Consider the following 15,336-nt stretch of genomic DNA (forward strand, 5'->3'; position numbering starts at 1 on the left):
ACTTCTCTATGCGAATGGTTGGGTTAGGAGGATGTTTGCAAGATTTAGTATTTAAAAAAATATACTTATATCCTATCTAATCTTTCGTAATTTTTTTCCTATTTATATTCGTTTTTTTCTTTTGTTGTGATGTCAAAAAAAATTAATAATAAAGAAAGGAAATAAAAGATCTGAGTCAATATATTATATTTTTATTTTTCACAACACTTAGTAAAAAAATTTTTCGTTTGCTGAAATCTGTGTATTTTAATGCGTGAAAGAAACATTTCTTTTACTATTTACATCCGTTTATAGTTAAATTAAAAATAATAAAATAAATGAGTTGGCAATTGAATATTTTACACATTGGCACAATTTTATACTTTATGTCATGCAGAGTACATGAATAAATAATTTTGTATTGTAATTTTAATCGAATATTAATGCTATATTTTTACAAACACGATATTTTTTACTCTAAATATAGAGATGCTTTTATAAGAAATGTTTTTTTTAATACGAAATGAATTAAATTTTTATGTGTCATGCTGAGATTTGAAAGCACATTTTAATTGTATGTTTATTAGTTTATCTATTTATCTAAGAAATGATCTATTTATTTGAAAAATTCTTATTTTAAAACAAATTCAAGCTGACGTTTAACGGTTAGGCTGTCAAACTTCTACCAGAGTGGTTTAACCCTTTTGAAGGCCGTGGTAAGTATACTTACCACCACGTTTTACCACTTTTAATTTAGTTTCCATATTGCAATAACTTCAGCTTTCTTGAAGTGAGTTTGAATAAAATTGGTAACCATTTGTCACCTTTAAAAAACGTATAAAAGTTATAAATCACATAATTCCTTTTGAAGTTTGTAGCATTTAAGGAATTTATTTTATAAATAAGGAAAAATAAAGGTCAGTAAGTTCCTAATAGATCATGTTAAATATATTTCCCACCAAAAAAATGACATTTTTAGAAACTAAATGAGTTTTTTTTTCATATCAATTACTGTTCTTAAAACAATTTCAATTCCAAAAATACTTTAATTTACCTTTACTAGAAATAAAGGGTCCGTTAAAGGGTTAAATTCTAGCTGGGACGAATGATTTTTATCTTTTAATTTTCTTTTTCTTAAAAAGTATATAATAGATAAAAATTTTTTTTTCAATTTATTAAATAAAATATTTTAATTACAAATTATTTTTAACTTTTTAAAACAAAAAAAAAAGTAATACATATTTATTTCTTCTATTATTAATAAACCTGATTAGCCTTAAGTTGTACTAAGTTTATCTTTTCTTGATAAGTATAAGTTTTGAGGAAATTTTGTTGTTAGATTTCTATAATTCGAATGATCCTGTAGCATTAAATTTATCGAACTGCAGACATTGAAATTTTTCGATATTGCATCACTATTGGCTAATAGTTTAGGATGCAAATGTTTGTTCCTTATCTTCCGAGTGGGAGAATAAACACCTGTAATTTGGTGTGTTGCTAAGTTCCTTCAATTTCCTTTCTTTGCACTACTTAACTTATATGAAAGTAACATGTCAATAAAAGGATTCATACTATTGGTTTTATTTTGCTTTTGCTGTAAAAGTAAGTTTCATTTTGCAAAATTTTTATTCAACTCGGGGATAAGTTGTGAATAGCAACAAAAGTATTTAATAATTCTGACTTAAAATTACTTTGTTTCGATTATGTGTTGCTGCAGAAATGTGTGGTGGCATTTATTGCTATTTAATATTGAACGGAACATAAAATGTTGAAGTCAGCTTTACTAGTAATTGATGATATATTATTATTATTATCATTATTTTGGTATTCGAAATTGGCTATGCATTATAGGGGTCATTTTCATAAAACTTGAATTTATGATAATTCATGGTTTTTAGTAATTTTAATTGAGGAATTAAAATTCAAAATAACATTTTTAATTATCCAAATTAGTTTATTATATGCTTTTAGTAAATGTAGATACATAGAAATTAGTATTAAAAAAATATTATCTGTGCAATATTTTTTTAGTACATTATATACAACTAATTTGCTGTACCTCTCTATTGCCAGCATAATAAGTTCAATGTTTTAATGTTCATTTGATTTTTAATGGTTAGATCAAATTTCTTTTCTCAGTTTTATTTAAACCTTTCTTCTTTACCATTTCATGGTAACCTTCTGCTACAATTTTCATGGTAGCCTTATTCATTGACTTTTATGATTTGGTATTTCATTAATTATCAGGTTTATTAGAAGAAATATAGCTAAGTATTAATATTTGCAATGCAAGTTATTTGCAATCCAAGAACATTTAAAATCAGCTCTAATATCAGCTTTCCACTCTGTTACCTACCATTTATTAAGCTACATTTCTCTATGTAATTTAAATAAAGTAATTTTAGTGATTTACAGTGTAAATTTGATTAAAGCATAAATTGTTTACTGTTTCAGGTATTTTTTATTTTATTAAAACGCTTTTGAACTTTCGTAACAGAGGGAAACATAATGCAGATGCAAGTTAATGTTTTATTTTAAGTTTAATATCAAAAAGTGTACATATGGTTTAAATTGTAGGGACAAGAAGCACTCCAAATACGTCTGAAATTTTTACAAATAGTGATTATTTTCAAAATAAAATTTTTCTAATTGCATCTTTATTTTGAAAATGGCCTATATATCCGCGTCTCTTAAGACATCCTCCTTGTATTTTGTAAAATACTGAGATGATACCTAAAAATATACATTATTTTTATTTAATTATTAGCTGGATATCTGGGGTGAATAATAAAAAAAATCAATGAATCAGTACTAACCAACACTATGAAATCATGCACAAAGCTGAATTACTCGGTACCATTACCTGGTACCATACATTTACCTGGTTTTCCCACTAAGCTTATCAATTATTAAAACTAAAATATTTTAATCTCCTTATTCATTATTACCCTTTTCGAGGGCTTTACGTTATTAAAAGAAAAACACACTTTTTTTGTAGTTTAGTAAGGTTAATAAAGATGGTCCAAGCAAGTAAATTCAATATAATAACTAATGACAGGTTAAAAAAAAGTTAAGAACACCAGCAGAAAATTCGGGCTTGGAAGTTTAGTTTAAATGCTCTTTGGGGCAAGCCAATTCTTCAGTGGTTTGGATGTGTATTATAATTAAAAAGCATTAGAAGTTTACTGCATGCATAATGCTTCTTATTTTGCAATGTCTACTATTTCTTTTTTCTTCTTTCTTTTTTGAAGCACTCGCCTACACTTGCAATAAAGACTTCATATATGATGCTTCTAAAAGAGGTGAAATAAAAAGTCCAAATTATGGTTCTGGCACTTATGTGAAAGGACTTCGTTGTTCATACAAAATACAAGCTCCAGAAGGTTACGTAAGTAAAACACTTTAAACTAAAGAATAAAATGGCCTTGTTTGATTGTATAAATAATTTAAGCAGTTACAAATATATATAAACTCTTTTTTCACAGCTCCAATGTGTTTTTTCTAAATAAACATTATAATAACCGTTACACAATTAGGAATCGGACAGCAGATTAGCATAAAATCTGATTATATGGTAAGGGGTATTTTTCCTGGTATGGTGGTTACTAAATAATTGAGGCTAACGACCCCTTAGAACTGACATAATTTTAATGACGAACACAAATAAACATACACAAAATACTAACACGACAAACACAATACCTATTTGTACGACATTTTAAAGCAAACTAAACTGCTTAAAACATTCACTAATCTTATTAAAATGAAATATAGATGGCAGCACACAATTCTTTAAACAGAAACATGTCTTTGCTGTTCCGGTAAATTGAAGTTGGGGTTCCAGTTGTTAAGCCTTCAATTAATTAGGTTTTTCCTAATATCTAGGAATTTCATGGAAATGGAGAATCTTACTGGTAGAACGACAATTCTAAGCTGTGGTATTAGTTTTACAGTTTTTAAGATTTTATAGATTTTAGTTTTTTTTTAGCAGTCTGCTTAGAGTCTTTGCCAAAACCTTATATAACATTTCTGGGACAAGTGAAAACCACGTTTTCGGATCAGGTAAACAAGTTCGTCATCTATAACTGAACTAGTTACATTTTGTCAGCAGAAATGGAGACAAATACCCATAGCTAAGAAAAAAAAACCTTTATGAAAGTGTATCCTGAAAAGTTTTCGACACAACAAAACACGAAGGTTCATCTTCAAATTAAAAATTGTTTTCATCCTCTCATAGCATCATATCCGCTGTCCGCTTCATAATTGTTAAGTAGAGTGTATATTAAATGCTATCCGTAGTATGCCAGTGTAAAAAGAGTATGCTCAATGTTAAAAGAATATGATCAATGTTCAGAGAATATGATCATATTTTAAGGGACTGGGGAGGGACATTTAAAGTAAAATGTTTAACTCGTTTCATTTTTAAAATTTAAGAACACATTATAATCGCCTATAAGTATTTAGGGTAATCAGTCATTCTGCTACGTTTTTAAATGAAGTGATTTTTGATGAATTATGCATCTTCTATACAGTTTCGTGATGTTATATGCTGTCTAAAGTTGATTTTTCTCATATGCATTAAAAAGTAACTTAATATTTTCTTTATATAGACTGTTCATTTTATTGTTCCTTTGGTTTATAAAATTGCACTTCTTAAGCAAAATATATATATACATATATAAATTTTAAACTTTAAATTCTATTAGCTTCCTTTTGGTTACATACTTACATACTTACTTGGTTACATATTTATTTTGGTTTAAAATGAAAGAAGTATTCAAGAAACAATACCTCACTTACAAGAATATAAAAGGCGTAAACAAATATGAGTAAAATTTTTTAAAATTTTTTTATTGTAAAAATGTAGGAGGCTTAACAAATTTGTAATTATCTGTCTGGTAACAAAGATACATGCAATATTCGGGTAAAATAAATAAAATAAAATGAAGCATTTCAGATGAAAAATGTAATTTCGTGTATGCCAATTTCTCACAACCATGCTAATTTCCAGAAAATATATCATTGCATTTTCATAAAATTGTTTTGAAAAATTATGAAGTATATGATTTAAATAAAAACCCCTGAATGCAAATTTCTATCTTAGACCAATTTTTTGTTGTTCAAATAACATCAGATTAATAGCTTCATCATGTAAGCAAACTTCTTCGTAACCTTCACAATAGATAGTCAAGCTTCTGTGAGATTATTGAGATCAACTTAAAATATAGAGGAAATAAAGCAAACAGTGGATGCTATAGAGAAAGTGAAAAATTGAAATATAAACGTAAAATAGGAGAAGAAAGGCATCATAAAAATTGGAATTTAGCAATTTTATTTATATACTTTTTATATTTTATTTATTTACTTTTAATTAATATTGAAGTTAGATTATTTCGCCTGATCATAATAATAACAAAAACTAAAATAAAAATAATAAAAGAAGACTAAAATGTGAAAATAAAAATTCTTTTTTTTTTTTGTCTAACCTAAAAAAACGTAGGAAATTTAAATTCTTAGAGAGGGAAAGGAATTTTTGTTAATAGCGAAGTTTATTACAAAAGTGCCCTTCGTTTTAAAGGAATAAGCGATTCCCGAAGCTTCGTTTTGGGCTATGTGGAGGTTAAGGCATCACAATTTTAAGACCAACGACATGATTGTGGCTGGGTTCAGCATTGTGCACTGGCTGCCTTTACTTCTCAGACATGGTAGTACCTATCGGACTCGAACGCCTGTCAAGCGTTTTGATCATTTTAGCCACCAAGGCTCACGCGTTTCTCTTTAGGTCTGGCAGAAAAACACAATTATTTTTTTTCTTTCTAGTCTTCCACAAAAATATAATTTCGAAAATTTTTACTCAATATTTTTCATTTCAGATAGGTATAGAAGTTTATCACAATTAATAGTATAATTATTATAATAATGGTTGCTATTTCTATCATTATCATTTTCAGTGAATAATCACAATTAATAATTTCCATACCATTGCTATGAATTTCAGAGGATAAAAATAACGTTTAAGGACTTGAATTTAAATCCTTCAGAAACCTGCACCGACAGGCTCACGCTGAAAGGAAAGGATGACGTCAGCTTCTTAGGAGTATTTTGTGGCAATGTTATGCCAAATCCCGTTCTGTCTCACGAAGGTGAACGAGAAATGCAAATGACATTTGAAACTAAAGACTCAGGTGGAAGAGGATTCCATGTACAGTACGAAGCTTCACCAGATCTAGGTAAACACATTATCACTCAGTCCATTTCAAAGTTGTTATATATATATATATATATATATATANTATATATATATATAATATATTTTTTAAGGGAAGAAGATGCAAAAGAGCTACCGAAATATGTCGAATGATTTGTGAGGAGGGCTAATGAAAAACATCAAAGCCAGTTTAAATCCTTTATGATAATCACTTCTTAACTTCTCCATTTTTCCACCATCAATCATATGTGTTTTCGATTTTCAGTACCTTCTCCTTTAGATTAGGCGAGTTTATAAGAGTTTGGTTCTAACTTGCTTAAACATTAATCTGTGACCCCATACTCCCTTTAATCATTTTCGTTTCTGACGAGCATTCTAATAAAATTTGTTTCGAAGACAGATCTTTGGGATCATTTTTATAACATTTATTCCATTTCATGCCCCACTGAAAAAACCCCCCAGCTTTTTGAAGGTATCAGGGATTTCACACAGCCTTTTTAACAAGAAAATTAGTAGATACTTTCATTTAAAAACATACATAATTATGGGTCGTTATTTTCGAAAGAATAATAACTTGAATAAAGTAGTTGAAAGGGAATAAAGAATAAATATCCAGGCATGAAACTTAAGAAACAAAAAAATCAACTCTGTAACATTTTAAATTTGAGAAAAATTCTCTTAACAATTCAAAAAGGTTACATAATCTTTTAATGAAATTATAAGTTTTTTACAGATAAATACAGCTGTCAGCAAACATTGAACATTGAGCTTATGTTTCTTTACTATAAACATATTCATATTTTTTTAACTACATGATTTGAACTTATGCTTGATAACTTTTTTTATTAGCTTCGTATGCTATTTATTTATTCAAATGAATGATTAAGTTTACAAAGTTTTCAGTCCAATTAAGAAAGATTTGATATTTTTAAGAAATGTACAGCTTCCAGAATTTTTGTTCTTTAAAATGTCATGTTTGAAACCTGTTAACCTATTATGATAACCTATGATGACAAACTTGACGACAGACACGATACTGCTAAAAAGGTCTTGAAAGTGTGTTATAAAACATCTATAAAACGTGTAAAAATTATAAGGGCTATAGCAACTAAATTGACTATTTTCATCTTAACCGGTCAAAAGAGGTCTAAACTAAAAATAACTAAAAAAAAATAATAGCTGTAAAAAACATTTAAGTAGTATTGAAAAAACATACGTGTTTGACTTTTTTTTAAAATTATATCTATTCATATAGCAAGATTTATTTTCCTTTTCTTCCAATTTTACAAATGACACAAGATTTTCAAAAAAAACCCTTTAAACTTATTTATCTGATACAAATATTTTATTTTTACGTTCAATAGTACTGTATTACATGGATAAATTGGCGAATGGATCGACACCTTTACCTAAATTATCGAGTAGCTTAAACCGAATTCGACGTACCTGCAAAACCTTGTATACTCACTTCCAAATCAAATCCAGAGCCAGTGATACACGTTATTAAATGATGTTTTTCATGATTTCTCTAAGGATGACTAATTTTTTGTCTGGGGGTGCTTAGTTGTAAACTCAGAATTGGGTCGGGTGTTCAGTACAAAATAAAATTCTTTTGCTTCTAATGTAAACAAAATTTTCTATTAACAGTGTGGATTTTTATAAATGTCTTGTATTTTAGAATTTATTATAGTAATTTTTACTTTATTTTTTGGAAAAGATAAATAAAATGAAATCTGCCGAATCGTCTTTTCAGAACTATGCGGAGAGGAACAAGGTCTGTGCAGGAACCGCAATTGCTACGAAATTAAACAGCGATGCGATGGCAAAGATGATTGTGGAGATGGAACTGACGAAGAGGCGTGTGGTGAGTAAGATGATAATTTGCAATAATAGCAATATTTCGCACTTTTACGTTACCTTCCGTAAGCTCCTGTACTTTCCCGTACGTCAGATAGAAGCAACTGCACATGCTCGTGTTTATTTTAGACTAGCCGCCTAAAGCAGTGTTCCCCAACCTTTTTATCACCGCGGACCTGTCAACGGTTGATAAATTTACCGCAGCCTTCTGGGGGGCGGGCGTTGATTGTTTATATACTAGATTATTTTGATGTATTAATTTTAATTTGTATTTAAACATGCCTTCAAAATAAAATACAGTTACACCAAAAAGTAAATCTGAAGTGAGTTAACATTTTAACTTACTAGAACGTTAAATCAATGAGAACCCTGAGCTTGTTTCTTGGCAATGAGACGGTTCCATCTGGGGGTAATCCGAGACAATGACTCCCGAAGTGTATTGTTTATGTACAGTTTATTCCGTCGCTTTGTTTTGAATGCTACTACTGCAGAAAACCCCGCTTCACACAGATAGGTTATCGGAAATGGCAATAAGGATTTAAGTGCTGTAATGGTAATCTCGGAGTATTACGCCATATATTCTGCCAATCTCGGGGTATTCTATTATTGGGGCCCCCTTTTTTTTTAAATAAATAAAATTTTAATGGAACGTAGATATTTTTAATTTGGGGTATAAACCTAGGAATTTAAATTCAGTTTCAATGAAATGGGCGGCCCGGTACTATTTGATCCACGGACCGGCACCGGTCCGCGGACCGGGGGTTGGGGAACACTGGCCTAAAGGTCTGATTTCTTAGGACAAGCGCATTATCTGAGCGTCAACGGGACGTCAACGTCCCGCTGACGCCAACAAAATACTGGTTTGTTAGCTCAAGGCCTGGTTTCTTAGAACTAGCGCCTTATCTGGGCGTCAGCGGAAAGTTGACATAGAGCTGACGCCAAAAAAATACTTTNAAAACAATATTTTACTGTTATCAGCGGGACGTTGACGTCACGCTGACGCCCAGATAAGGCGCTTGTCCTAAGAAACCAGACCTTTAGAAGACGATAAAGTATAGATTCTCTTACAAAATGACTGACAACTAAAAAACTAATCCAAAGTTTTGAAAAAGAAAAAAAAATACTTCTTCATTATGTCAAAACACAATTATGTGCCGAGTTTCGTGCCTGGGCGAGGCTTCTGGGGCGTATATTGTGATTACAATGTTACGTATCTTTACGTTATATTAACAAACGGATTTTTGCAAAATCTCTTATTTTCATTAACGCAAGTTCGATGTCTTTTCAACGGGCATGCGCCTTTTACATGAACTGACGAATGCGCACTAGACATTCGCATGTGCAATTGGGTATAATATGAAAAAAACACAACTACTTCGATTTAGTAGGAACAACATATGACGCAATGCTAAACGAATGGAATTTAGTTGTTGTTTATTTAGTTATTGTTATTAGTAGTTGTTGTTATTTGTTTTAGTTGTTTATTTAGTTGTATTTAGTTTCAATAACTTTTCTTTATAATGCAATAAAATCTGGCGAGCAGCTATTTAAACGATCAAACACTTCGTTTGTTTATTTGTGGCTTGAAGTTAGGCTCGCAGAAAATGCCGTTCATGGGTTAAATTTAGTAGGAACAACACAACCTGTGACGTAGGCTATATTATACCCAATTGCTTGAATCTTAAGTACAGGAGCTTATAGAAGCTAACGTAAATTTGCGAAATCTCCCTACATAGCTCTCAACTTGTAGGGTCGTAAGGAAAGGCCTGTAAAAGGAGTGGAATAATAATACTTTTGGTATAATAAATTTTTTAAAGCCTTTTTGCAAATATTTGAAAATATAGTTGCTTAACTAAAGTCTTAATTTAGCATAGTTGCTATAGTTGTGTAACTGAACTCTTGACTTAGCACGGTAACAATTCAAAATTTTGTCCAGAGAACCTAAAATATATTCAGAGCTCTTAAGACTGAAATATCAGATTGATATTTTAAAATAGTTTAAACAAATAGAAATGATTGCATAAAAATAAAAACTAATAGGAATGACTACGTAACCCTGATTGCGTAACACTAATAATGTGTAAAAGTTATTGCATTAATAACACTGGGGAATGAATGTTTTGTCGTATTTATATAAATACTTAATCTAGCCTGGTTTGGGTTTGATGATTGCAAACCTGAAACTAATTTTGCTTCTAAAGCTACAGGTTTTTTTTTAATTTATAAAAATGACATTTTTAGTCCATTTTTTATATAAATGAACAATTTTCAAAATGTTATATAAAATAGTGTTTCTTAAATGTTGAAACTAACTTTTAGTGGAATTAGAGCACATCATCAGGATTAAAATTGCACAGGAAGGCCTGTAAATATCGTTGTACGCGATTAGGGACGCTTTCTTATAATGATTCGTACAGAAGCACCTGAAGAAACTATTCATTATGGGGAAGAGTTCCTAGGGGCGTATTGTGGCATGTCCGCCGTATTGTGACATATGTTCTTATGCAGTTTTAATCCTGAATTATATGCCTTAACTCCTCTGGAAGTTTGTCGCAAAATTTACGCTACTCCCTGTTATATATAATGTTTTATATGCTTTCATAATGTTTTTAAAATGTTAATGTTTAATGTTATAGATATTTTTAAACTATACTAAAAATGTCATTAAAAAAAAATATTTAGTTTGGCTTGAGAAACTGATTGCAGATTTGAAATCAGACATGCGAAGGTATCTAAGACCTGTCTAAAAATCTCGTGCAACAGAAAGAAAGAAAGAAACAGAAACAAAAAAAAAAAATTGTTCCCCGGTGTAATTATTCGAAGTGATTGCATAACGGTAACAATTAATAGGAGTGATGTTGATAACTATTCTCTTTCAACAGGTAAACCAGTTGCTCCACCGTCCGATGATAATTGTGGTAAAACTCCTATCGTACCTAAGACCGTATATACTTCTCAAGATCACAGCAAATTAGTTGCGGCTAAACCGAATAGCTGGCCATGGCAAGTGTCATTGCAGTACATTGAGTTTGAACCAAATGGACACTTTTGTGGGGGCACTTTGATCAGTCCTCAGTGGGTGATTACTGCTGCCCATTGTTTTCCAGGGTAATTATTTTATTTCTTTAAGCGGAAAAGACGTAACTTTAAAAAAATTAGGAGAGACTTTGGAATTTTTTCTTTTCTTGTTCTATGCAAGAATTTTTTTTTTGTTTGCGGAAAGTATAGTTTCAAAAAGCAAATAGTTCATTACTATAAGTAGCGAACATAAAAACTGATTATTTTCTTTCGCTAAATTAAAAGAAAGCTATAATGAATTTTTTGCTATACTTTTTTTTTATCGAAAGCTGTGAGTAAGAATGTTGTTGAAAATTTTACGATATTTTCTTATAATTATTTTATTTTTTTAAGCGGAAAAGACATGACTTAAAAAATTAGGAAATACTTCGGATGCTTTGGAATTTTTTTTCTTTTCTTGTTCTATGCCAGAATTTTTTTGTTTTTTTTTGTTTCCGGAAAATACAGTTTCAGAAGGCAAATAGCTCATTACTATCAGTAGCGAACATAAAAACTGATTATTTTCTTTTGTTAAATTAAAAGAGAGCTATGATAAATGTTTTGCTATAATTTTTTTTATCGAAAGTTGTGAGAAAGAATGTTGTTAACCATTTTACAAAATTTATTTCATAATTATTTTATTTTTTTAAGCGAAAAAGACATGACTTAAAAAAATTAGGAGAGACTTTGGATGTTTTGGAATTTTTTTTTGTTTTTTTGTTCTGTGCTAGAAATTTTTTTTTGTTTGCTTGAGGAAAGTATAGTTTCAGAAGGCAAATAGTTCATTACTATAAGTAGCGAACATAAAAACTAATTCTTTTCTTTCGTTAAATTAAAAGAAAGCTATAACGAATGTTTTTCAATAATTTTTTTTATCGAAAGTTGTGAGAAAGAATGTTGTTAGCCATTTTGTGTGGAACTTTACTGTTGTGCAAGTGAAAAGACAAGCAGTTTCCGTAATTCTTTTTTTTTTAATAATATTTTTATATTAAATATATTTTTGCACTCTACATTTAATTTTCATCGTTTGAAAGCTGAAATGAAAACTGCTAATCTTCCTAAATAAAAACATCATGGCTTTTAATTGGATCGATTAATTTAATCTCGCTTTATGGAACTATTTTACCGACTTTGCTTAAATTTTTTATTTTACCATGTTAAATTACATACTTATAAAATGACGTAAAAATTGCATACGTTACAATTTGAAACTTTTTCGACTATTATTAAATGAAATAATAAAAAAAAGAAAAAAATATTTATTAAAAGTTATTTATTGCACAGAATTTTTGTTGTATAAACGAATTTTATAATTGTGTGGAAAAATGTTTCAATTTGCTTGAAAAATTCTTGAGATATAGCGAAATACGCAAACAGTTAAATTAACTTTGGATCTCATTCACTATATATCTCAGATTAAGGTTACTTTTTATATTTTGGGGGTTAGAAATTCGAATAAGTCGAATTCAGATAAAGTACGTTTTTGTGTTTTATTTCGTAACATAAAATATTGCCTATATTAATTAATTAGCATATTTGAGGTTACTCCCTCGATCCATTAAGTTTGAGCCCTAAAACGTGAAGACCCCCGATCTTTAAATCATACGCCACTTAGGGTGGTCCTTTATTTATTCATTTATTTTTTTGCACTGTACATGGAGTTTTCAATTTCTAAAAAAGAAGAAGAAAAGATTGAGGAAACATGAGAAGTGTGAACCTTTTTTAAAGAAGACATTTTCTATTTATTTGCTGACGTAAATAAATTTCCAAGTTTTTATTATTCGATAACTTATAATATTTATCATTTTAAACTTAACTTATGTATATTTTCTAAAGTTATATTTTCAAAGGAGCAGGCAAGTGCATATCGATGAATATAAGCCTATACGTTCTTTATAAACTTATACATTCAGACAAAAAATGAACTAAAATGAAGATACAGTTCGAAAAAACTATGTAACTTTCGGAACATTACCAATTTCAGATTTAAAATCCACACACCAGAATTTGGCAAGATTAAGTACTTGTATAAGAGCAACAAAAAATTTGGTCCCCAGTGTTGTTCTTCACTTTTAAAAAGTGCGTAGTGAAGGGTTAATAGCAATTTAGCAAAATTATTTGAAAAACACTTTTAAATTAAAAAAAGACCAGTAAATATACGGATTCTTAAGAAATTAATTTAAGTATAGACAGATTTCGTCTTTCCTTTTTGCATATGAGAGGTGACTTAGGCGAAAATAAATTGCAACAAGAATAAGTACTTCTCTTGGCATGAAAATGACATGCAAACATATTGTTTCTTCGCAATTTACTTGCAAATAGCTAATAGACAGAATAAAAACATGTGATTTTACTTGATACCATACTGCAATCTGGCACTTACCAGCTAAATAAATGTTAAAAAAAAAGAAAAAGATTAAGTTGGTTAAGCCTGCACTATGGTCAAACCACCCATGTTTCTCTTACATTTTTTTTTCGTTAAAATAATTACAAAACTTTTTAAGTCTTGGTTTAGTGTTTAACCGTATTTTAACAATTATATTTCAGTATCAAGCATCCATCAGAGGTTAGAATTGTTCTCGGAAGCCATTTCAAATACAACCGAACAAAATTCGAAGTAACCCGTGTTGCTGAGAGAATTATATCCTATCCTGATTTGGAGGAAGACGGTGTAAGTTTGTATAGCCCCTTCAAAGAATCACTCATTTTTAGTTTGATTATGCCTTTATAATTGCTTAGTTGCTAATGGAAGGCAATTCATACATTATTGTCGATTCCACGTAGCGTGAGAAATAAATATAATAATCTGTTCTAAATCTTATAGTATCATACTACCTTTTTTATTCCAATTTTGACAAAATTAGGAATCTTAGGATTAGAAGGTCAGGGATGCCAACTGCTCCGCTTTCTGCAGAAGTTTTAATAAATTGGTAACTAATTAAATTGCAAAACTTGTAGAATAAGGATAAATACGCCTACTCTTTAAGAGAGTAACCACTAATTTTGTATAACAAAGTTGCATTTCATATCATACATGGAATTTTTGATATGCAGTGGTGTAAAAATTATTTCAAAGGAAAAATACTGAACCAAAAATAACTTAAATTTCGATACCACTAGAAAATACTTTTTAATAAAGCGGAGCAATTTGGTATCTCTGGTAGGAAATTATAAATCGACTAAGTCAACCTTCATCCATCAAAGGGCACCTCAAGGCAGAATCGAGTTAATATGTCTTACATACTAGTGATTTGGTATTTAATAATTGTAGTGGTAGTTACACCACATTACTCCTCGTCCAGAAATTTATCTTAGATAGAACGATTACCAACCGATCATGCTGTTTATATATTCATATAAATTTCGCTCATAATTTTTTTTCTTAATTTTTTTATAGCATTTTGCCCTTTATTTTTTCTTCAATATTGTTTATTGACCGGGAGACTAATTATTTCACCGGTTTTTTTTTGGAGCAGTATATATTTAACATGTTGTATATATTAGTGATTTGGTACTTAATATTTGTAGTGGTAGTTAAGCCACATTAGGTCACTATTGTAAGGATGTATTATTACCGACCACGTCAACCTTCATCAACAATAGGTTCTTCAAGATAGAATTGAGTTAACATCTTTACTTTACTTTATTTATAAAAATTGGGCACCTGGGCCGCGCAGCGGCCCCTATCCCATACATCTAGAAATTTACATAAGTTTAAAGTGATAACATTTTGAATTTAGCAGTCGATGTGGTTGCTAATACAAAATTACAAGCACTTTGCTTGGGTAAATAAACATTTGAATATCGAAACTAAATTTACACATATAAATATAAGCATATAAATATAAACATAATTTGAAATATATATACATAGGTTGACATAGATAAACATAGTAGATATAACATTTGACTATAGAATCTAAATTGACACATATTGACATATATAAATATAAACATAATTTGAAATATATATACATAGGTTGACATAAATTAATATAGTAAATATAACATTTGAATATCGAATCTAAATTGACATCTGTTGACATATATAAATATAAGCGAAATATTGTTCATTAAATACAATAGAATTTGCAAAAGAATTTAACGTGCATAAGTTGATAAATACATATGCATTAATTGGCTATATTTTCAGAAAATAAAATTTGATGTAATTTAATTTAACATAAGTAAAAGTCTACTGTGAAAAGTTCAGTGAATTTAACTTGAGAGTCTTG

At 29.5% G+C, this 15,336-nt stretch overlaps 1 protein-coding gene across 1 annotated transcript in view; it reads left to right on the forward strand.

The window, feature by feature from the left end:
- Window positions 1–1,313: 1,313 nt before the first annotated feature.
- Window positions 1,314–15,336, forward strand: part of LOC107436209 (chymotrypsin B-like) — a 22,919-nt gene continuing 8,896 nt past the window's right edge. The window contains exons 1-6 of the mRNA XM_021147894.3: window positions 1,314–1,581; window positions 3,231–3,367; window positions 5,978–6,209; window positions 7,941–8,051; window positions 10,927–11,152; window positions 13,649–13,772. Of these exons, the coding sequence (XP_021003553.2) occupies window positions 1,530–1,581; window positions 3,231–3,367; window positions 5,978–6,209; window positions 7,941–8,051; window positions 10,927–11,152; window positions 13,649–13,772 (882 nt within the window). The 5' untranslated portion in view covers window positions 1,314–1,529. The remainder of the gene's footprint in view (window positions 1,582–3,230; window positions 3,368–5,977; window positions 6,210–7,940; window positions 8,052–10,926; window positions 11,153–13,648; window positions 13,773–15,336) is intronic.

The sequence above is a fragment of the Parasteatoda tepidariorum genome, chromosome 7, assembly GCF_043381705.1.
Source record: "Parasteatoda tepidariorum isolate YZ-2023 chromosome 7, CAS_Ptep_4.0, whole genome shotgun sequence".
In the NCBI taxonomy this organism is placed as follows: Eukaryota; Metazoa; Arthropoda; class Arachnida; order Araneae; family Theridiidae; genus Parasteatoda; species Parasteatoda tepidariorum.